The sequence below is a fragment of the Grampus griseus genome (assembly GCF_964374135.1).
Source record: "Grampus griseus genome assembly, chromosome: 12".
NCBI lineage: Eukaryota > Metazoa > Chordata > Mammalia > Artiodactyla > Delphinidae > Grampus > Grampus griseus.
The window spans coordinates 32128995-32153391 of NC_139006.1; the positions used below are offsets into that span (position 1 = coordinate 32128995).

The following is a 24397-nucleotide window of genomic DNA, read 5'->3' on the forward strand; positions in this document are numbered from 1 at the left end:
GTATGCATACACCACACTTGTTTGTGAATGGATACTCACCTGGGGTTGGGCATTTAGGTTGTTGCCAGCTGTTGGCTGTTCTGAATGAAACCTCAAGGAATACTTGTTCACACGGCTTTGTATTTTCATCTGTTTTGGGTGGAATCTCCAGGCATCGCAGAGTAGGCACATATTTAGATTTACAATTTAACGTTAGTAAACCATTTCCTAAAGTGATTGTACAACTTTACCGCCCCACTGACATTGTATGAATGTTCTGGGAGCTCCACAGCCTTGCCAGTAATTGGCGTCGTCAGTCATTTAATTTATGGTGTGTAATAGCTGGTCATTTTGGTTTCTCTTACGAATAAGGATGTTGAGGATTTTTTAATCTGCTTGTTGACCATTCATGAACCTTCTTTTTTCCAAGAAGCTTCAAGTCTTTTACCCATTATTTATTGGGTTGTTAAGTCTTTTCTAAGGTAAATGTATTACAAATGCCTATGGCTTAGTTTTCCTTTTTATTAATGATGATTTTGAAGAACTTAATTTTTTATTATGATGACAATTGAATTTATCAGTTTATTCATTTATGGGTATTGCTGTTTTTATGTTAAGAAATTCTTGACTATCTTACTATTATAAAGATTTTATCTTAAGTTTCTTCCTGAGTTTGATAGTTTTAGCTTTTATGTTTAGGTCTATAATCCATTTCAGACTAATTTGTACGTGGGATGTGAGGTAGCTGTCAGCGGGTTCATTTTGTTTTCACAAGTGGATATCCAATGGGTCTAGTACCATTTGTTGAAAAGACTGGCCTTATTGAATGCCCTTGTGCTTGTTGAAGAGCAATTGACTGTATATATATGTCAATATGTGTACACTATTCTGTTCCAAAAATATATTTGTCTATCCTTATGCTGGAACAACACTGTCTTAAGACTGTGGCGTTATGGTAAGTGTAGAGCTCAGATAGAATGGGTTTTCCTACTTTGTTCATTTTTTTCCCAAAATTGTTGTTCTACCTGGTAATATTTACTTTCAGGCTGCAATACTTCCTGCAGTATTTCTTGCAATGCAAATCCGTAGGTGATTACTTTTCCAGTTCTTTCAGTAAAATAAAATTCCTTTATTTTGCTCCTTTTTGAAGGATATTTTTATAAAATTTAAAATCTTAGGTTGACAGTGTTTTTCCTCTCAGTGCTTTGACGGTGTCATTTCATTGTCTCCATGCCTCTGCTGTCTCTGATGAGAGGTTGGCTGACACTCCTGTCATGGTTCTTCTGTATGTGATTTGTTGTGCTTCTCTGACTGCTTTCAAGATGTTTTCCTTTGTCTTTCATTTTCAGTAGTTTGGCTATGATTTGCCTAGGTTTTTTTTTTTTCCTTTCTATTTATTTTTCTTGGGTTTTGCTGTTCTTCTTAAGCTTATAAATTGGCATTTGGGGCCAAAATAGGGAGATTTTTTGACATTATTCTTTCAACTTTTGTCTTGTTTGGCCATTATTTATGCTCCATGTTCACCTCTCCTTCTGGACCCCAAATACTGATACATGTATGTTAGACCAGTTGATATTATCTCATAAGTACTTGGGCTCTTTTCATTTTTTATAATCTTTTTTTTTTTTTTTTTTTTTTACGGTACGCGGGCCTCTCACTGTTGTGGCCTCTCCTGTTGCGGAGCGCAGGCTCCGGACGCGCAGGCTCAGCGGCCATGGCTCACGGGCCCAGCGGCTCACGGGCCCAGCCGCTCCGCGGCATGTGGGATCCTTCCGCACCAGGGCACGAACTCGTGGCCCCTGCATCGGCAGGCGGACTTTCAACCACTGCGCCACCAGGAAAGCCCCCATTTTTTAAAAAAAATCTTTTATTGTGTATACTTGAGATTAATAATTTCTATGAATCTGTTTTCATGTTCACTCACCTTTTTATCATGCCAGCTACAGTCTGTTAAGCCCATCCAGAAACTTTTAAATTTTGCTTTTCAGTTGTAGAATTTCCATTTGTTTCTCTTTTATAGTTTCCATTTCACTGTCCAGATTCCCTGTCTGTTCCCTCATCAAGACCATTTTTCCTTTAAACCCTTGAACCTATTTTGATAGCTAAAGTCCCAACAACAAATAGATGTTGTCTGCTAGCTACAACATCTGGGTCAACTCAGGGTCTCTTTCTATTGACTGCTTTTAAAAAAAAAAAATAAGTATGGCTCACATTCACATGGTTATTTGCATGTCTAATAAATTTTTATTCTATGTTGGACATTATGAATGATACAATGTACAGAGTTGGGAGTATTTGTCTTCCTTTAAAAAGGGTAGTTTGTTTTATCAGACAGTTAATTACTGGCAGTTTCTTAATCTTGTTGAGGCTTAATTTTAACCTTTTTTAGGGCTGGTCTAGAGTAGCCCTTATGTAGGACATGGTTTTGACTCCGACACTATGGACCTTTTGGTGTCTCGGTCAAATTCTCATGGTATTATTGAGCTCTCTCCACTCTGGTCTCTCTACTCTCCCAGTGACGTGTGTCCTCTAGTGTCTTTGTCTCACTCTCAGCTCTGTATCAGCTGCTCTCTGCTTGGCTTCACCAAGTCTCACCTTGCACATGTGCAGTCCAGCCCTTGGCCAAGGTCCCGTGAGTAGCCCACCTAGACTTCTGGGGTCCCCTTCTTGGAGCTCTGTCTTCTCCAGTCTTTGTCCTCCAATTTCCAGCTGCTTCATCAGCTCTGAACTATAATCTTTGTCTCCTCAGCACAGCCCAACTCCTTTTTTATGTTTCTCCTCCCTGTGCTGCTGGGAGGAAATGGTCTCCAGGCTGACATTCAGGGCTCATCTTGGTGCACTTAGGGATCACATTTCTGTGCTGCCTGTTGTCCAGTGTCTGAAATCACCACTTCATATATTTTGTCCAGTTTTATAGTTGTTACTCTGTCATGTGCAGAAGCCTCAGTGTGGTAGAAGTATTGTTTTGAACGTTGTTCCTGAGATTACTGGTTCTCAAACTTAAGCTTGCATCAGATGCATCTGGAGGACTCGTTTACACAGAGACCCTTAGGCCCCATCCTTTAGTGTTTCTGATTCAGTAGGATTGGATTGGGGCCTGACAATTTGCATTGTCCAGGTGATAACTGATGCTGCTGGTCTGGAAACCACACTTTGAGAACCACTTGCTTGGCAAGATGGATCTTGAGAAAAAAATGTTGGGATTTTATTTGGCACTTACTCCATACAATTTTTACCTTTCTTTTTTGGGCGGGGGTAATAATACTTACATCTCAGTTTATTATAACATTATACATCTTGCTCTTTTCATTCAAAGTATGAATTAATGAGGAATTTTTTTTTGCACTGAGAAGGATAGATTCTCTGTTTAATTGATAGAAACAGAAAATACATGAGAGAATAAGTAAAGTTATTTAACAATGAAATACTACCATTCTTTTTTTTTTTGCCTTCACAAATTGATTCTTTCAAGTTATGAAACTTGTAGGACATGGAGTGTGATAACTTTCAGAAGTAATTGCTTTTTGTTTCAGAAATAAGGTTTTATTTTAATTATTCTCAGACTTATTTGTATATATGTGAAGTGTGTGTGTGTGTGTGTGTGTGTGTGCGCGCGCGCTTTGTAGGTGAGATGTGAAACAGTGATAACCAGTAGGCTTGCTGGACCGGGCTCTACCTTGTCGTGTCCTCAGGTTTCCTGACAACTTACGCTTCATCCCTGAATAGCTCTTAATCCTTCTACCTTAGCATCACATATTATCTGCTTTCTTTGCCTCTTTTGGTTCAATGGCCCTATCTCTCATTTGTCAGGATTTTGACATTTATTGCTTCCTTTTACTCTAGTCCATATATTTCTCGTCAGCGTAAGGTTTATACTGGTGTCAGATGGTGACTCTCATTGTTGAGGATGCTGACATTGTTCTTGCAGTGGCTGCAGCACAGGAAGTGTTCTCTCAACAACATCATAGAATATCTTGGATGGGAAAACGGATTCGTCCTATCCTTTCAAATTCTAATCAATCCTTGACAGATTTTTTGTTTTCATTTATTTATTTTTATGAATTTATTTATTTATTTTTGGCTGTTGGGTCCTCATTGCTGCACGCGGGCTTCCTCTAGTTGCAGCAAGCAGGGGCTACTCTTCGTTGCGGTGTGCGGGCCTCTCATTGCAGTGGCTTCTCTTGTTGTGGAGTACAGGCTCTAGGCACGTGGGCTTCAGTAGTTGTGGCCCGTGGGCTCAGTAGTTGTGGTGCATGGGCTTAGTTGCTCCACGGCATGTGGGATCTTCCTGGACCAGGGATCGAACCCGTGTCCCCTGCATTGGCAGGTGGATTCTTAACCACTGTGCCACCAGGGAAGTCCCGACAGATTTTTTAATGTAACAACTTTTTAAATTTTTTGGAAAAATTGGTACAACAGCCTTTGGTGGTTAGATTAGAAAGCTGTTTCATAGCACAGTTTCAATATTGTTTCAGCTGTAATGTGCGATTACAGCAATTTTAACCTCAATTTCAGAGATATGTTCTCTAATATTTTGACACAGGCATAGTGATATACTGATTACTAAATTCTCATTTCCAACAGGTCCATTTTGATGGCTGGGACCACAAATATGACTACTGGATGGATACAGACAGCCCTGACATTCACCCAGTCGGATGGTGTGACGTCACAGGTCATCCCCTGGAAGTGCCGCATTGTGAGTATCTTGCTCTTTGTGTTGTTGCTTTTTAAATACGTAACCTGGAGCCTATCTTAATGCTGTTTATTTCATGTCATTATAAGTATTTTAAAGCTCAGTATCACATAGGTGAATTGATTAATCAGCACTATAGCTACACTGAAAGCCAGTTATTCACAATTAAGCCTCAAAAGACATACTCTATATAAATGAAGAGTTATCAACATTAAGGAATTATTTTGATAATGTTGTCTGGCAGAATCTTTGTTTTCCACATTTTAGTTTGGAAAACTGAGCCAGGTCTAAATCCATCTAATTTGGGCCTTCACTTTTAGCTGAATTACTTTTTGTTTTCTTAAACATCTTATCTTAATTGATTTTGTTTTATAGAGTAGGTTTCAAAAAGTTTTAGAAGAACAGAAGTATTTTAAACTTCAGCAATTAAAAAAAATTTAGTTGTAAAAATTGGAAAAAAGACAACCTTCTGTTATGTCGGTATCTTCATTATTTCTGTCTTTCTGGATACTTAAAGTTAAGGAGGTAATTAACCATTCTAAATTCTAATAAACCTCGAACCAAAATATTTCATTCTTTCATCTGCAGGATTCCTCTGATCAGATTAGGCTGACATGACTAATAACTAGTTTCAGACATTTTGCGAGCACTCTCCATCCTTATGTTTGCTTTGTTCCCCCACTGCTTCTGTTGTCCTCCCTTTGGTTTCTTGGGGTGAAGGTAACCTTCTATCCTGTTAATGAGGATGAACCAGCCCAATGATGCTTGAACCTTAGATCTAAAAGGATTAACTGCGTCTTTGAAAGAGATCCTTAACTTCCTTTAGAAATAATGAGAATTACTGACTTAATAACTTGACAAACATTTTGACATTGCGCTAGATTCTTCAAAAGCTACACATGGATGAGGTGCAGGTCCTCATGTAACTTACAGTGCATTAGCAAGTGCAGGGTCTGCATACAGAGAATGTAAGACAGGGAGAACAAGGTCAGTTCCATGGGAGGGGGAAGGGTTAGCACATTCGCTTTGTGCTTTTTGCTGTTCCCGCTTTCTGTTCTCCCTGATCTTGCATCCCATCTTGCCAGGGAGGTGTCTCTTGGCTGATGTTAGCCACCCACCACCCACCAGCACGCACATTCTGTCCTTCGTCCCAGTAAGCTTCGCAAGTAGGGATTTCAAGGGAGATGGACCCAGATCAGCGTTTCAGGTACAGAGACAGCTGTCTTCATTCTGCCTCACCCATTACCTGTTCCTTGGTCAGGCTGCCTACCTGGCTTCTCGACCCAAATGTCTCAGAAGCGTCGCAAAGTCTATGGATCGAACCTCAGCTCCATCCCAAGCCAAAAGCTTGTCTTTCTACCGTAGTTGCTACTTGATTCCAAAGTTGCTGCTTCCCATGCAGTCATGCTAGACTCTGCTCCCTCCCTCCCCCTCCCTCACCCCACACATACAGCCAGTCATCAAGTCTTGATGGTTCTCTTTCTTGATTTCTCAGAACCCATCTCTGACCCCTTCTTCCCCTTCCCAGTACCATTGCATTTGAGCTCTCATCATAGGTACAAATGGTTTGCAGAATATGGTCTGCAATTTGCTGGTTAGTGAGTCACACTGATCCTCTCAATCTAAAAATTCAGGCTCTAGAGGCAGGATTGCCTAGTGGTTGAGCGTGTGAAATCTGGAGTCAGAATGCTGACTTGTGAATCTCAGTATCACTGCTTTGCTTAGCTGTGTGATCTGTGCCTGTTTCCTCATCTAGAAAATGGAGGTGATATTAGTGTGTCAGTCTCATAATCTGTAATGATGAAATGAGATAAATTCGTGCATAACACCTCAAAAACTGCCTGGCCCACAGGATGTGCTCAATTAGTGTTAGCTGCTCTCAGAAAATGATGTAACATTCTACAGATTTTCATTTTTACCTAAAACTATGTGAATTATTAAGGATTACAAAATTTGAAATTATGCTAAAATGAATAGGTGACTAGAGTTTTCCAAATATTTAAATTTAGTTTTTTCTTAAGTCAGGCTTTCATGTATTTCTGGCACTATTATAAGACTCCTGTTTTGAGTATGTGCACTTAAGTAATTGGAATCCCTATTATTTGGGGGAATTAGATGTCTTCAGTTGGTCATGATATTGTATTACTGCTGTGCTTGCTTTTTGGTTATAAACATGTTTGTTTGGATTAATTATTATTAATACAGTTTATTATAGGTTACTTGTTTAACCCTATTTTTTGTAATTATTCATATCTGCATCATTAGTCTTATTAATTTTTAAATACCTAGACTTTAAGACATGTTCATAGTGTGGTTCAATATATATCATCCGTGGCCCCATCCTTAAAGCAAAAATACACACACACACACACACACACACACACACACACACACACACACACACACACACACACACACACACACACACACACACACACACACACACACTCCTACTCCAGTATTTATTTGCCTACTTATTTATCACAGAATCTTTTTCCACTGGAAAGTAAAGACAAATGGTTTGTCTAGGTCCTCCAGCAAAACAAAATTTGACGGTCTAGCATTGATGTCGCAACAGCTTCCTAACTATCTTGTCTCGTTTCTTTGCTGTAACAGTCTGTGAAAACCCAAATCTAACCTCTTAGCAGTATCTTTAGACTTGAGACTCCTTCACATGTACCAGGCCTGTCGTAGTCTGTCTTCTGCTCACCTCATGCCTTACCCTTCCACCGTTTTCCACCAAGAACAGAATTACTTCATTTATACTAAACAGAATGACTCATGGTGCCATGAACATTGGCCTCATAAGATTCTGAAGACAATACGTCAGCTACACTCTGCGCTCTGAACTTCATTTACAGAAAGTCACACCCTGCAGTCGGTGTCAGATGCCTGTGTGGTGGGGAGCTGGCAGGGGCACTTGCTCCGCAGTATGGACCACATGTAGCCTCTTCATTCCTGTCCCGTCATACATCAAATCATCTTTTACTGCCCATGCTATTTTAAGTCAAAGCGTTGATCTTATTTACTCATACAATTCAAACCAAATGTGTATGTCCAATATCTTTGATAATCAGATCAAAGTAATTATTGGGTTGGCCAAAAAGTTCGTTCGGGTTTTCCGTACCATCTTACTAAAAATCTGAACCAACTTTTCGGCCAACCCAATACATTTTGTAAGTAGATCTATAAAACCACACAGAGCATTTTATCACATATGAGCAGATAAAGTCATCTTACCCACATTAGTTTTCAGATATTTTAAGGTATTTTCAGATATTTTAACTTTCAGACATTGTTTGTACTCTGTTGTTTTACTTTTGTGATATTTATGTGATTCAACAATTGCCTTGAGTGCTTTATTACATATAATATGATAGCTTTATTGATCAAACATTGCAAAGACTATTAAACGTTTAGGGCTTGGAAAAAGGCTTAATTTTTATTTTAACTTACTTAATTCTGGCTGCATTGGGTCGTCGCTGCTGCGTGCAGTCTCCCTCCAGTTGCTCACTCCCTGCCACGGTGCACATGCCTCTTACCGTGGCGGCCTCACCCGTTGCGGAGCATAGGCTTCAGGTACGCAGGCTTCAGTAATTGTGGCATGCAGGCTCAGTAGTTGTGGTTCACAGGCTCAGTAGTTGTGGCTCATGGACTCTAGAGCGCAGTCTCCATAGTTGTGGTGCACAGGCTTAGTCACTCCGCGGCATGTGGGATCTTCCCGGACCGGGGCACGAACCCGCATCCCCTGCATCGGCAGGCAGACTCTCAACCACTGCGCCACCAGGGAAGGCGTCTCTTGCACATTTTATTAGACTTAATTAAAATTTTGTTTTTCTAAATGAGTTTGTATCTATTTCTAATGTCACTCAATCAACATATTTATACTCACTGCAGAAACCGAGCCAAGATGTAGTACATGCTGTGTAGCCCCACACTTCTGTAGAAATGTTTGTGCAGTGTATTTTGGCCAAGACCATGATATTTAATAATTCATAATCTTCAATCACAAAGGACAAATGTAAGTTCTTGAAAAGGTAACTGTGAAAAGCCTCTTGAGAGTGAAACTTGAATGTCCCCATTCAGCTGGGAAGAGCGCCAGCTTGTAGGATCAGGTGACAATGACTTCCTCTCAGCCTCTGTTACCAGCCAGGTGCTCACAGGCACTTCACCTTGTGTCCACTGCCGGATTGAGATCTCCTTGTCTGAGGCCATGCGGGCACAATTTTCCTGTTTTATCTGACATATAATCCTGCATGGTGGACTTTTTCTACAAGTAGAATCAAAATTAAATACTTAAGATTTAGCACTAAGGTGTCAGGATCTTTCTGTTGTGCTTTTCGTTCCCTGAATGTCCTTGAAAAGATATAAAAATATCAGAACCAAAAGCCCATGCCAACTTCAGGCAGCTACAGCATTGCCTTTTGGCAGTCTTCTTAGTCATAGCGTTTGGAAACTGTAATCCCAGTCACATTCAATGCTAAATTTGTTTAAATAGAGCTCATTTCTTTTATTATATTATTAATCATTTGCCCACAAATCCACCTGGCAATGGGATGCCCGATGTTTTTTCCTTTGGAAATTTACCGAGCTTGAGAAGCAAGATGATAGACCTCAGAGTTAGAAAAACCTGGGTTTAAATTTCCATTCTGCCCTGACTGCCTGTGCCTTTGGGCGAGTTACTTCACCTCTAGGACTCGCAGGCTTGGGAGATGAAATGCCTTGACCACCGTAATGCCTGCTGCTGGTTGTCTGGGCTCAGTGACCCCACAGGAAGGAGCAGGGCCGGGTGAAGAGCACAGGCACATTTGCTTCCTAGGCCGCCATTTCTCTTCATTGATCCAGAAAATTGGGAGTTGACTTTACTTCCTAAAGCTTAAACAACCAGTATGATTCTTTGTTATAATTGCACTGTCCGTAAAGGGGCTGCTGATCTCTGAGCGAATTTGGAATGACATGTAGGACAGTTTGAAAAATTTAGAATGACTGACTTAGACTTAAGAAAAGCAGGACTTTGGGGCTTCCCTGGTGGCGCAGCGGTTGAGAGTCCGCCTGCCGATGCAGGGGACACGGGTTCATGCCCCGGTCCAGGAGGATCCCACATGCCGCGGAGCGGCTGGGCCCGTGAGCCATGGCCGCTGAGCCTGCGCGTCCGGAGCCTGTGCTCCGCAACGGGAGAGGCCACGGCAGTGAGAGGCCCGCGTACCGCAAAAAAAAAAAAGAAAAGCAGGCCCCATAAGCTCCATGAAACTACGAATGAAAGAACTTTGCTGTTCTTTAAAATAAAAATCTGAATATGTTTTGCACCCAGTTCCAATGTGCGTGTGGGTTTTTCACCCACACCAAGCAATTCTCCGACACCAGCCAGGTGTCCCATGGTTCAGCTCAAGTCTAACACTGCTTACTGGAGGTTAGGGCTCAGTCCTACGTGACTGCCCCCACCCATCCCCATCCCCAGTTCACACACCAGTCACAAGTCCAGGTGGTCACCTGTGCTTCCGGGGAACTAGCTGTAGCTCTGTAGGTTCCCACCACCCTCTCCTTAGGTTTGATTTGCTAGAGCGGCTCACAGAACTCAGAGGAACAGTTTACCCGCTAGGTCACTGGTTCATCATAAAAGGATCTAACTCAGGAACAGCCTGTGGAAGAGATGTGCAGGGTGAGATCTGGGGGAGGGGTCGGAGCTCCCCTGCCCTCCCCAGGCCCCACTCTCCCCCAGTCTTCAGGGTTTCGCCAACCTGGCCATCCTTTGGGGTTTTTGTGGAGACTTCATTACGGAGGCACGACTGATTAAATCATTGGCCATTGGTGATTGAACTTGACTTCCAGCTCCTCTCCCCTCCCTGGGGTCGGGGCTTGGGGGGTTGGACTGGAAGTCTGGGAGTTCCAAACCTCTGATGATTGGTTCTCTTGGCCACCGGCCCCCATCCTTCCATGCTTTCCAAAAGTCACCTCATTAATGTTAACAGAAGACACAGAAAATTCCAAGGATTTTAGGAGCTCTGTGCCAGGACAGGGATGAAGACTCAGTATATACTTATCAAAACTCACAATAGCAGTCGTAAATGTACACCACTAGAGACGTGAAGTTATTCCCACTGTTGTTCAGTAGCTTTCTGGTTGTTTGACGAGACGCGTGTCAGCAGCTCTCCTGTGCGCCTTCCCCGGTCGGTGGGCACAGCTTGCAGCTCCTTCGCCCCCAGTGTGGGCCGTGGCCCTGTCCTCTGTCCTCCGGTCTGCTCCTGCCTCTCTCCTTAGTCTACAGGGGTGGCTCCTTGGCCTCTGGGTGGGCTCTGCATTCCTTGTGCCCAGTGTTTATGCCACAGCATTTGGGCAGAAGGTGAAGTTCTTTGCAGTCAGGGGTCAACTCCTCTCCAAAGCTTTGTCTGATGTCCTCAGGGAGATGAATTGTCTCTTCATCCTCGTCGTCCTGCAGGATTTTGTCCTCTGTTCTGTTGCGTTAGAGTGACCTTTTTCTTGCCGCTCTCCTGCCCTGGCGTCCGGCTCCTAGAAGCTCCCGCCAGGGTTTTTGCTCTTTTCCCTGCTTGCTCTCAACTGAAAAAATAGCGCACAGCATGAGAGTTGTGAGTTAAGTTTAATTTGGGGCAAAATGGGGGCCATAGCCCAGAAGACAGCATTTCAGATAGCTCTGAGAAACTGTTCCAAAGATGTAGGGGGAAGGTTGGTATAGATGTGGTTTTGGTGAAGGGCGAAGCGTGCAACCAAGCACGTATTTTTTTGCAGAAGGTTACTGCTAGGGACAAGGAGCTGACGTCACCATGAGGGCTTTTAGTGCTTTTCTAGACACAAGGAGATACAAGAATTGGGCTCATAAAATCAGCGCCTGAAAACCTAACTGTCTGAAGACCTGTTGGGCCAGTTTTTCCCAAAGCACAGAGTTCACCCTGAACTCGTTTCAGGGGGTGTTGAAGGTCAGCAGCTGCAGCGGCTCATGGTTTAATCCTCGTCGAGGTAGATGGCAGCTGCCAGTTTGTAGCTGGCATCGCCCGGCCCGCCGCCCTGGCCCTGGCCTTGCCCGCAGCACGCCAGCTGTGTGTCTCCGCTTGAGCTGCTGCTGTCCCCTTGGCATGCTGCTGGATGCCGCCGCATGCCACCTCCTGAGGCTCGCTCAGGTGTCCCCTCCCGGACAAGCCCCCTGCACCCTTTGGCCCTGGAGCCGCCTCTGTTTCTCGGCACAGTCCCCGCGCGCCGACTGGTGGGATGTGCTTCTGTGCCTCTGTGCTCGCCATCTCGCTTTCTAGAATAGCTCTCCCCGGCAGGCAGGGGCTGCCCGCCACGAGCAGGCAGGCTCACCCCGCCGCCACGAGCAGGCAGGCTCGGGCTGCAGACACAGGCTGAGGGGGGGACGGTGGCTCCCGGAGACCACGAGGTCTGCGGGGCAGGCTCTTTGTATCACTCACCTCTGCTCCTCTGACCGTTCACAGCTCTTGCAGGTGGTGGATGCATGTCAGAAAAATGCCTGTGACGGGGCCAGAGTCAAGTGTGCTCATCAGCCACCTGGCCTGGCCCTCTGACCCTAGCTGACCTCCCCCCGCCACCCCACCCCGTGGACCAGGATGGCTCGGGCCCGTCCGCCGTGCACAGTGGGCCGCTGAATGTCTGACCTGTCTGTTTGTCGTTTTCCTGACTTCCTACGCTTCATAAAGGTCATTTGCCTATACTTATTTCACCCCCCTGCCCCTTCAGGCCTTGTTTTAAACACTCTTTTAGAAATCAGAGTTAAACAGAAGGAAATATTCGATTGCATGGAAACGTTTTGCTCATATTTTAAAGTAGTGATAGAAATAATAAAATAGAAATATGACAGGTCCCAGTGCCTCTAATGAAGTAGATAGAGCTGAAGACAAAAGAATCATCGTTTAAATTCAGTGCAGATTTGGACGCGCCACGTGGTAACCAATCGACATTTCGCACCAGCGCAAGTATAGTGTTTTTTTTCTGAAATGACAAAGTACCCACGTGCCCTCACAGGAGCCGGTGGGGATGTGGGTGACACAGGGCCACCAGCCCTCCAGGGAGGGCATCTCCCGGCAGGCGACCCTCCCAGCAGACTGGACTGGCCTCTGTGCTGGCGCCGTGAATGCCCCATCCCAGCTTGAGAGGAACGAACCACCCTCTCAGCAAGGGTGCGGGACCCAGCAGGTGTAGGAGAGAGGATCTGGTTCTTATTCTCGGAGAGTTCCAGCCAACTAGAAAAAACGCTTTGTCCTTGGGAGGCACCAGCGATGTGGAGGTAGAACTTAAACCTGCCAGAATCCTCTGAGCTCGTCAATCCCCCAGCCATCATTCAGGGGCCTAGAGACGCAGTGGTTTGCCCACCTTGTTAGAGACAAAGGTGGGCCTCGGGCCCTGGTCGGAATGTTCTTCCTGACTTGGCTGAATCCACAGTGTGTACCTTTATAATCAGGTCAGGCTCCACTCCCGTTACCCCTCTTCAGATGCGGGTTGCGGGGGGGTGACCCAGCCGGTATGAGGTTCCAGCCGTGGAGAGGCCTCTGGCAGTGCTGAGCCTGGGTTTCCAGAAAGGGACAGCAGCCTCTGTTTTGCAGCATCAGCAGCGTTGCAGGGGGCGTGATGGGAAGTGGGGGGCAAAACACAGAAATAGGTGACATTGCATCACAGCCTTACGCCTGGAGAGTCTGCAGTCAGAGTACGTTGCTCGTGAAAATCAGCAGCTCACAGGGTGTGCAGCTGCTTCTAGGGAAAGGGCCGGATGAGCCTCACTGATCCGTAAAGAGGAATCCTTCTCGGGCCTGGGGGACCAGTATCTTCATGCCCCAGGATGCCTCCCCCAAGTTGTGTGGTCTGGCTGTTTTCTCTAGTCCTCAGCTCTCTCTTTACGTGGCTTTTGTATCCTGACCCCAGGCCTCTGCTTACCCTCCAGCCCTTTCAGAGACCCCGAGCTTCCTCACTAAGGCACGGATGAACTTCTGGGTCCCTTGTGATCCCACACAGGCTGTGCTGAAGCAGGACAGCCTTGGGCTCATTAACTTGGCCACTGGCCACTGCTGCACCATCACCTTCTGCCATGTGGGATCGTTTCCTAGTGATGCACAGCCACTCCTTAGTATACCAAAGGAGGCAGATAGCTGGCCCTCACCCAGCCTTGTCTGGGGGCTCCCTATTCATAAATAAATGCCCACTTCAGCACCAGCCTGAGGAGGGGGTGGGATGAGACCAGAGGGGGAAATGCAGGAAGAGAGAGAGAACGTGAGGTGAACACACAACACCTCTGACCCCCTTGTCTTCCTTTCACCTCCCTCTGCTCCACTCACTCCTTTCTTTCCATTTCTAAAATGCAAATTGTTTCCACCCCAGGGCCTTTGCATACGCCATCTTCTCTGTCCAGAACAGTCCATCTGCTCTTCTAAGATATGACTCTTTCCCACCCTTTAGAGTTCATCTCAGATGATCCCGTCTGAGCAAGGCCTTCCTGGCCACGTTATATCACTGTGATTTTCCATCTCACCACTCCCTTTGCTCCTCTGTGCATATCACAATACGTAATTACTTTAATTGTCTGTTTCCTTGCTTTCTGTCACTAGTCCCCATGAGACTGTCAGCTTCATGAGTGGAGTGTCTGTCAGCATTTCCCCAGTGTCTGGCTTCCAATAAATATTTATCTGTTTATCCATTTCTCTCTCTAAGAGTTGGTTAATAACTTATGCCAAAACAACAAGCATCTCGAGAGACCAGCCTGGGCTCTCGCCTGCAACCTTTATGGAGTGAGGTCTTGAGTAGTAGCTATGCAATTAGTCTGTTCAGGCCCTAGTAGGGGACACATGGGCCAAACATCCCCCACAGCTAACAAAAGAATCTTTCATGAATAGGAAGTCGACAGGCAGAAAAAGGAGATTTCCTGGCTGGCTTCCGTGTCTAAGTAATCTTGTCATCGTTCTTTCGTTAGCTTCTGCTTGATTTATGTTTGGAAGTAATTGTGATGCTTGATTACACAATAAATTAAACAGAACATTATTATGAAGTTAAAGTGTATATTAATAGTAGTACAAACTACTATAAGAATATCTGTGACCTTTATAACTTATATTAAGGGCCTTGAGAACATTGCTAATTTATTTAACTGTTAAACGTAAACAAGCATAACAGAACGTAACTTGATAGAAGATATAGCTCATTTTTATTCCATTTAGTTCATTACCCAGCAGATGTATAAATACGACAGAATGAATCGTAAATACTATACCATGTGGCCTGGCACATTGTTTATCCTGTTAAGTGAGATAAATGACTTAAATCTACATTAAGGAATAAATGATTAATGAAGCCCTCTTTGGGACCTTTGGGATTAGAAACATTTGGGACCCAATTTCGAATTGGGAATTAGAAAAATTTTATTCTGTCAGAGATGGAAATTCACTTAGATTATACAATAGGAGTTAATGCAGTTATAATCCAGATATGGAATGATACATATGCTGATGGATAGATGTCTTTCCAAGGAAAAATTGAAGATGGTTAACTTAGCCAGGTAACAGCACATTTCCAATTTCATTCTGTTTTAAGGAGAATTTCATAAGGAATCTTCAGTACTCGTTCTTCCAAAATACAGCAAGCAAGTAATCAGCAGTTTTAAGAGTCCCTAAGTACTCATTGACTTGATAGACAATTACAGCATATTGTGTTAAAAAAAAAAAAAGTTAGCTATTTTAGAAGTCCCTAATTACAGATTTACATGATAGACTTATCAGGGAAAATAATACAGTTCAAAATGTACTCACAGTCTTAATGATATTCCTGTTTTAAATGCTCCTTGTTGAAGTGCTCGTCCTGTATACTCTACCTGCTGGAGGGGTGAGGGCAGGATTCACTCACTTTGTTCTAAAGCTTGGTCTCTGGTGCCCTGTGCAGGTTACCTGCTCCCCGTAGCCACACGCCGTTCACAGCTGAGGTGTCCTGTGACCAGGTGGTCTTAGTTGTCCATTACAGATGCTGGTAGATTGTGTCTAAACAAGGTACATCACTGGCACTGAAAACAAATGCACACTAACTCCTAAAAGCATGGAATAACCCAGTGGTTTGACAGTGGGTGAAACCGGTCCTTACCCTGTTCTAGTTTATGAGTCACATCGGGCCAGGTTTGTGGACGTCAGCACATGGACGTCCACCTTTCAGGATTTCCCTGACAGAGTTGTCACCCTCTTCAGAAGACCATAATGCCTTCAAGAAAAGTGGACAAGATGCAATTATTATACTCCTATTCCTTTGGCCCCCTACAGGGCCTGATTGATGGGATCCTTGGGTGATCGACTGCCTGCCTGGAAATACGACTGGAGAGGGAAGGTTTTCCCTTCTTAGGGGGTAGTGTTTCTGTTGTCACTGAATGAAGGTTTACTTGGTATCACCAGTATACTGAGCACTGTGCCAGGACTTGGAAAGTCCTTTGGGACATAGTTGTGCACTGGTGGCCAGGATGACGAAGCTTGGAGGGAGAGCTGGCCCTGTTACCCGGCACCTCTGGGAGCCTTGGTGGAGGTCATGCAGGGCACTGCAGCGCTAGCTGGGCACCGGGATTCGGTGTGAGGAGACAGAAATTCCTCCTCCCGAGATGCTTTCTCCTGTCCACACCTACTTCTTCTCTCACACTTAGGGCTTGGAGGTAGGTGAGGGCAACTCCACAGCTGCTTTAAAGACAAGCTTAGTGCTGTTAGCATCTTGGAGATGTTTTGTTCCTTTGTCTTTCCTCGTATTAGAAAGATTAAAAAGTACTTGTCCATTTTATTTTATAAGTAGATACATCTGTAAAGGACTCCATGGAATGATGATAGAATCAGATATTTTTCATGTAAAATAAACACTATATATTTGCATTATTAAAGAAGCTGTATGGAGATTATGGGGTTTGATTTCCATTTCACTCTGCATTTTAAGCAACCAAGAATCAAGAAGTTGAAAATTTCGGCTTCCCTGGTGGCGCAGTGGTTGAGAGTCCGCCTGCCGATGCAGGGGACACGGTTTTCGTGCCCCGGTCCGGGAAGATCCCACGTGCCGCGGAGCGGCTGGGCCCGTGAGCCATGGCCGCTGGGCCTGCGCGTCCGGAGCCTGTGCTCCGCAACGGGAGAGGCCACAACAGTGAGAGGCCCACGTACCGCAAAAAAAAAAAAAAAAAAAAGAAGTTGAAAATTTAGACACAAACCTAAACTTGAATGAATACTGCAAATGACAAACTTATAGAACTGAAAATATACAGAATTATTGGGTAGCTAAGAGCCTTCGGCTTATACATTACTTTTCATCCATGTTTTGTTATTCATTTTAAGCCAGAAAGTAAAAATTAGAATTGTTTTCCTTGGCAAAAGAGCGAGTTTCACTTCACATGAGATCACTGTGATTATCAGAGAGGGCAGAACACCGGCCACTTCTTGGGCTAACAGCTCTCCGTGCCAGCACACCCGGCAGCCCGACCACAGACCTCTCCTCCATGCCCTGCTCCCGGGACCCACGTGTCTGGGAGCTCCTTGGGCCGAGGCTGCAGACGCACGGTCAGAGCTGCCGAGGCCGGGCCAGCGGCCTGCTGTCCTCTCCTGCATCTCGCCAGCCCTAGAGCATTCTTTAGAATGCTCCTAATTTGACTGGCGTCATCCCTTCACAGACATTTTCTCTCTGCACCATTATTTCTGTCAGCACCAAACAGTTGAAGGCATTGAGCAGGACACAGCTGCTGATAGCATGCCACTTGTCCTTCTGCAGCCCTGACCCTCTCCTTCAGGACACCGTGCCCTTGAATCATCCTACATTCTCCTTATTGCTGGTTTACTCGGCTGTTTTCCTGGACTTGAAAAGCCTTTATGTCCTGAGGAATTGTAAAGCTGAGTAAAAGAAACGTGGTTTTGCAAGTTTCTGTTCTTCAATGTGCATTGTGTTTTCCGGATAGGTGAGAACATCCTCCATCATTTTCTTTGAAGTCATCGTCCTCTTTTTCACGTCAATGGACCTGTTTTGTAATGAAAATCATCAGAACGGGAGGGGACTTTTTAAATATAATTCCTCTGACCAAATTTTATGCAATGCCAGGCATCCAGGGAAAATTTAGCAACACAGTGGAGTCACCTCTTATTCTAGGGGTAGCTTCTAAATTCAGCAAGTGAGGCGAAAAAAAGTGTTCAGTCACAGTTACTGAAGAGTGTGTTTGTGTAAGGCCAGCACAGGGGGTTACCCGTCCATCAGCCAGCTAGACGGTCGGCAGGGTCGGGGAGGTGAGTGATGGGTGTGAGGTGAGGGTCCTGTTGTGGGTACCGCATTGTGAACACCCGGGCCATCATGAGCTGGGGTGTCTGCTCCCATTATGGGGAGCACGGGGCAGGGGGCTGAGGAGAGGAGTGGGGTCTCTGACTCCGAGCTCGTGCTCCTTCCCATATCCATCCGCGGTGGCCTGGTGTGATCACCCAGACTTCATTCTGTTCATTTCAGGTGTGTGACGACGACTTTGACATGCGTGGCTACTCCTGCTGTCTTTTAAAGCTAGGGATGGTTGACTAAGAAAGATTGTGTGTATAAACGTATAAAAGTTGAGATTATAGCAGTTACTTATGGGGCAGTGTAGCAGAGGGAAAGAGCCCAGAGCTGCAAGCCAGGAGCCTTAAATTCTTGTCCGAACCGCCAAAATACGAGTTATGGTCTAGCACTAATTATTTAAACTTCTAACCCTTTATTTCCTTCCTTGCAAAAATAACCGGATGGACTCGGGTAGTGGTTCCCAGCCTGGATGGGGAACACTTAAGCAATAAGATTCAGAAGCTTGCCTCTGGAATTCTGATTTTGTGGGACCTGGAGATTTCTATATTTGAACATCTTTGTGCCCCTGCCTCTGTCCTCTGGTGGACTCCCAGGCTCTTGGGATCCTGCCGTGTCCATGGTCTCTGACCAGGTGTTCCGACCGGACCGACAGGGCAGTGAGGGTCCGTGCTCCGGGGACGCTCGCCCAGCCAGAGGCAAGTCAGGCTCGGGGTGGTCGGAGCCTGCGACGGGCGCCTTCTCGGAACGGAGGCCTTTGTGTCTGTTATTTGCTCTTTCCGTCCGGCAGCACGTGGAGGCCCGGCCGATGGTGTCCCCTCCATGGAGCTCCCCTCCCCGGGGCAGCTCTGACACACCCAGGAAGGGCTGTTGTCTCTCAGGCCTGAAATCCAGCCTGATTCAGAGTCACTGTGATCTGGGCTTGGGTCTCGGGGGCGGGGGGCAGGGGGGGAAGGTGAGCAGCTCCTCCCGTTTCATCGGAGCATCTGTTACAGACACGACGGAGGAGGGAGGCTTCCTTCCCCTTAGAAACGTGGCAGTTCTGACAACACTGTTCTCAAGTCATTCAACGTGGGAACTTCATTAACTGTCAATTTAGGATTAGAGTAGGAACCATGGGGAGAAACGTAATTATTAATAAGTATTTAAAAGTGTTTCTCAAGCGACTCCGAGCATTTTCCATTAAGAATGTCCAAAAGCTCCGTGGTGAGGAAAGTTCTTAGTGTGGGCACACGAGGTCAAGGCCAGTTTGAGGAGGGACTGTGGGTGCCGTGGTACCTGCTTTAGGTGTAATCTGCAGGTTATTGGGATGGTGTTCTAATTACCCCACTTTGGAGTCTTGAGTTATAGGGTGTGTTTAATTCTTCTAAATAACTTTTATATTTATACATGTTTGGTTACGAGAACAGATGACGTTTCTGTCAGCAACTAATCAGTTTGATTTTTTAGTCAGCAAATCATGTGTGACACTTTCAGTGAAAATGGAACTTATTAACTAATTTCCTCTTTTAGTAAAAGGGGGGACAATTAGTTCAAGGATTGGGAAACCTCAAAAACAAGTCATAAGCAACCGTGGTTTACTTACAGTTTTAGACCTGTCCGTTATCTCCCTTCATATGAATAAGGAAAATCCTGGGAATAAGGACAGCCTTGTGGCTTCTGTTTATTTAGTATCTTGTTGCACAAGGCACAGTTGGGGGAGCGGGGGGGAAGAGAGAGAAGTAGAAACCAAGAAATGAAATCGAGAGTGGGAGAGAGAATGCACGAGAATCAGAGGAGAGGAGGGGGTGGATTGCAGCATTTTCACTTAGATTAGGTGGGAGTAATCCATTTACATAAACCAAGCACCACTTTTGTCATTTAAAAATAAAAGCGGTTTTCATATAAAAGATCAGCTAAATTAGGAGTTTCAGAAAGTAAGAAAGTAGTCTTGGTTTTTTATATTATCTTTGAGAGAGAATTTGTGTAAAAGTTAAGGTTTAGAAGACAAGTGCATCTGCTTTGATTTCTTTCTTAAAAATAATGAAAAAAATGAAATAGGACCGTCTAGTGAAACAGTATTTGTACTGGATGCTTTCCGATGCTGTATTACCCTTCAGTTCCTCACAGTACGGTTATCAGTTATTGAAAGAAGTAGGTTTCATTCAATTTACTTCAGTTACGTGTAAACCAATTTCTCTGTGTGCCTGTGTCTCACGACTCTTCTGCTCCTAAAATTCTGTGCTTCTGTGTGATCTCTGTGGACCCCTCCCAGTTTCCCCTTCCATAAATCAAGGAGGTCACTTTCCTGAGTTTTTGAAAGGTTAAAAACGGGTTACAAGGCAGGTTGGCATTTTATGAAGGCCTGTGCTATTCAGTAATGAAAAAAAGAGCCTAGTCTTGTGTTTTTAAATAGATGGTACAAATTCTTTACTTTAGAATGTTTGAAGGAGAGGTGTATGGGCTCAAACGTGTATTTCTCCCTCTGTCCTTAATGTCATTACAGCCATATGTCACGTACCACCACTCACACTTCCTCCCAGCCTTGTATCCTCCTCACGGTGGCTCAGGCCAGTGCACGGCCAGGTCTACGGTGCTTTCATCTGGTCCCTTGGGCCAAATCGCCCCATTTTCCAGCAAAACCCTGGTCTCCCTGGTCCTGTGCCCGCACGTAGACAGGAGACCTTCCCTGCCCAGGATCCTTGTGTAGTTTACCAGCTGCACACTGTGCCATTCGGTCTCTCATTTAAAACTCTACATGTGATGAGTGCATTTTATTATATTTTGCTAAGAAAATCTTTGCCAGCTACTCTGCTGTCTCCTTTTAAATATGGAGCAAAGCCCCCATGTGACATGTTTCACTTTTCACCGTGGCTGCTCAGAAGCTCTCTCGGGTCTGCTCTGTCCACGCTGCTGTCTCTTCTTACCCCAGGGCACTCTGTGAGGTGGAACCAGTGTGATTACTGTTAAGTCCACTGGTCTTTCCCAACTCTTCCTCCTTCTAAATGTTTTCCTGCCTTAGGTAGGTGGTTAGTTCACCCTCTTCTACTATTACTGCCCTTGTTATACTTTAAAGGTTTTTTAGATCAGCTGATATTTACATTTTTAGAATCCTTTTAAAACATTGTTTTACTGCATTCCCATTTCAGAAAATTATTGTTCTATTTCATTTGTATATCATGAAATCTGACAGCCTGAAACCTAGTACAGGCAGCCATGGTGCTTGGTTACATTATTTTCTTCTTCTTTTTGAGGAACTCATTATTATAGCACAACAGGTGTTTATTGTCCCTAATTTCATCAGGAGATCGAGAATAGGTATGATTAACCTGTAATTTCAGTTGGAATGATATGCTTATTATTTGCATCCTCCAACATTTGGGGTAATTATTTCATTAAATCTTTTTAGCAAACTATGATATAAATTTCCTGGGGGGTGGGGCGGGAAAAAACAAAACAAAACAGGATACTAGCCTAAAAGTTTCCAATCCAAAATAAAGATAGCGGAAGCTTAATTACTTGGAGTGAGAACATGTGCATATTTCGCCAGTTTGCTTTATCTTTAAATGTTTAGTCCTAGATTTAATCCTGTTGCTCTCCTTGCCCTTAATCTCAGCTGATGATCTCACTGCCTATTTGACTGAGAAAACAAAAGCTCTCAGTGGAGAAGCTGGTCCTCCCGTCCCCACACGCTGCCTTCCTTCCCTGGAGGCCGGCCATGCTCGGGCCTCGCTGGCCGTGACTCAAGGACCTTTCCCCACAACTACACCCTCTCCTTCTACATTGTCAGGTTCCTTCTACGGAAACATTCCCATCATCACTCAAAGAGAAACAGTAAGGAAAACACCTTCTTGACCACAACCCACTTTCATATCACCTTTTCTACTAAAACTCCTCAAAAAAGTAGTTTGTGCCATTGTTTCCCCCTTTCTTCTCTCCCTTCTCCCTTGAAGGTCAGTCTGGCTTGTTGGTGTCTGTCCACTGCAAGCCCCAGGCATCACAGCCTTCGTGCCTTGGCCCCGGGCGCATGGCTTCCCGGCCTCCTCCCTCCTCCTTCCTTTTAGTCTCTACCTGTTTTGTCGCCCAGAGCTCAGTCCTCAGGCCTCTCCTCCGCTCCACGGACACAAACTCACTATGGCATCTCAGGGAAGGATGTGGTTGAAATAACTTTTCTCCACGTTGCTCCCCAGCTCTCAGTGTAGCTCGCATGAGGGAAATGCAGTTTTAACCTGCTCTGTATCCATCCAGCATCTCCCCTGCATGCAGGTGCCTAGGGGTGGCATCCTGTGAGTCATGTTCATTTGGGGATCGGGCCACGTGGGTAGAAACCGGAGCTCAGAACATCGCAGATCACTGGCTCCCACCTCAAGGTTCCAGACATCCCTTAACTACCAGCAGTTAAGAATCTCTCTGATCCTGGTCACGGCTTTAATGCCAGGCACGGATGCCTCAACCACAGCATAGAGCCAGCCTGTAGCCCTTCCTGAGCTCTGCGTAGAAGAAGTAAGCACTGCTCAAAGAACAGGCTGCAGTAAGTTCAGTCCTCAGTGACTCACTCCCCACTCGGTCCTTCAGACGTGCCCTGTCAAGCCCGGCGTCCAGCGGAGGCCTCACCGTGGCCCTTGCCACCTCGCTCTTGCGCCCTTTCCATTGTCCATGCGGCTCCGGCCACGCTGGCCTTCCTGCTGTTGTCCCAGGACGGCTCGTGCCTTCACTGCACACAGGATCCTGTCCGAACATCAGGACCTCTTCCTTGATGACTCTGCCTTGAACCAGGGTCCCCACTGCCACCCGGTCACTTTCTCTTCCTCCCTCACACCGTCACTGATGTTACACTGTTTCTTTTTTTTTTTTTTTTTTTTTTGCTGTACACGGGCCTCTCACTGTTGTGGCCCCTCCCGTTGCAGAGCACAGGCTCCTGACGTGCAGGCTCAGTGGCCATGGCTCACGGGCCCAGCCACTCCGCGGCATGTGGGATCTTCCCGGACCGGGGCACGAACCCGTGTCTCCTGCATCGGCAGGCAGACTCTCAACCACTGCGCCACCAGGGAAGCCCTACACTGTTTCTATTTGTAGTTTACTCTGTCTCTGGCACCAGAAGGTGAGCTCAAAGCGGGCAGGTCTTCTATTTAGTTCACCGTATCTCTAGCATCCAGGGTACACATAACAGGCACTTGGTATCTCTTTAAATGAATGAATAATCCTCAGTGGTTGTTTTTATTTTAAAATTAAGAAGAAATAATGTATCTTTCTTGTCTGTTATCAGTGACATTTGAATCTGTTTTCCTTTTCTGTATCCACTCTAGTGGCTATTACCACCGGGTGCTAATGTCATTTCTCCATAAAACGCTTGCTAAGTGACTGGGGTTGAACTGCATCCTTTCCAGCAGCGGGTAATGAGGGTTGAAATAAGGCTAAGAATGTTGCTGCTCGATCCTTACTTGCAGTGCTGGCCGGCATCAATCTGGGGCTCACTTATATGTTTAAGTGAATAGATCATCTTAATTTGCTTCAGTCAGTGTCAGTGTTGTCATTCTGCTCTGGGTCATCTCTGTACCAAATAACAGTTGGGAGAGGAAACTGCTTTCTGCTCAGAAGGAGGGAGATGATTTCAGCTTCTACCCCATCCTGGCTGGGATGAGGACCCTTCTCATCCACATCGCTCCCAGTTGCCAGTTCAGGCCATTTTGAAATAAGGACCGCTCCCTTTCTCATTTTCTAGAGATGAGAACAGCCTCTTGTATTTCTTGATTTTGCCTTTGACCCCTTACATCATCTTTACATCACAACAGGTCTACCACTCACATGCAACCCTAGTTTTTGTTTTAGAGCAATTCCTTGATTTCACAAAAGGAAAAACAAAATGCAATTGCTGTTTTATTGTAGGGCTTCTTCAGCCGCAAGTAACATAAAAATCTGTTCACAATACCTTCATCAAAGAGAGGGTTGTTTTTCCTACATGACAGACACTGATGTGCTAGGCCCACGCTGGCAGGTCCTGGGTCCAGGCTCCGTCATCCTTCATTCTCTGCCCTCTTCAACACGTTTGCTTCTGTCCTTGTCTTGTCACCTCATGAGCCCTTATATCTACGTTCTGTGAAGATTGAGGAAGGGGGAAACGGGCAAAGCAGCATAGCATCACCTAAAAGTAGGCAAAAAAAGTATTTATGAACATCCAGCATTGCCCTCCCCTTAGACTGTACTGCCACTTCCGGGTGTGAAAGAGGCTGGGAAAGGCGGCCGTGTCAGCCAGGTGTGGGCACGTTGCTGCCCTGAGCTGAGTCAGGGCTCCTTATCAAGGAGGGCTCGGGGAACGGGTGTTGGGTGGGCACCTGCAGCGTCTGCCCTGGCAGCTGTGGTAACAGAGGAACTCTGTGAGAATGGGGGTCCGTGAGGATGCTTTGTTGTGGTCTTGCGTTAGTACAAACATTGTTCGTTACTCAGGTAATTTCCAGTTCACAGGGGTATTTT

The 24397-nt window shown here is 45.3% G+C and overlaps 1 protein-coding gene across 1 annotated transcript in view; it reads left to right on the forward strand.

Moving 5' to 3' along the window:
* L3MBTL4 (L3MBTL histone methyl-lysine binding protein 4) overlaps positions 1 to 24397 on the forward strand; it is a gene marked incomplete at both ends in the record, with an annotated part of 301695 nt that overhangs the window by 129319 nt on the left and 147979 nt on the right. Inside the window, one exon of the mRNA XM_082667113.1 lies at positions 4564 to 4678. Within this exon, the coding sequence (XP_082523239.1) occupies positions 4564 to 4678 (115 nt within the window). The remainder of the gene's footprint in view (positions 1 to 4563; positions 4679 to 24397) is intronic.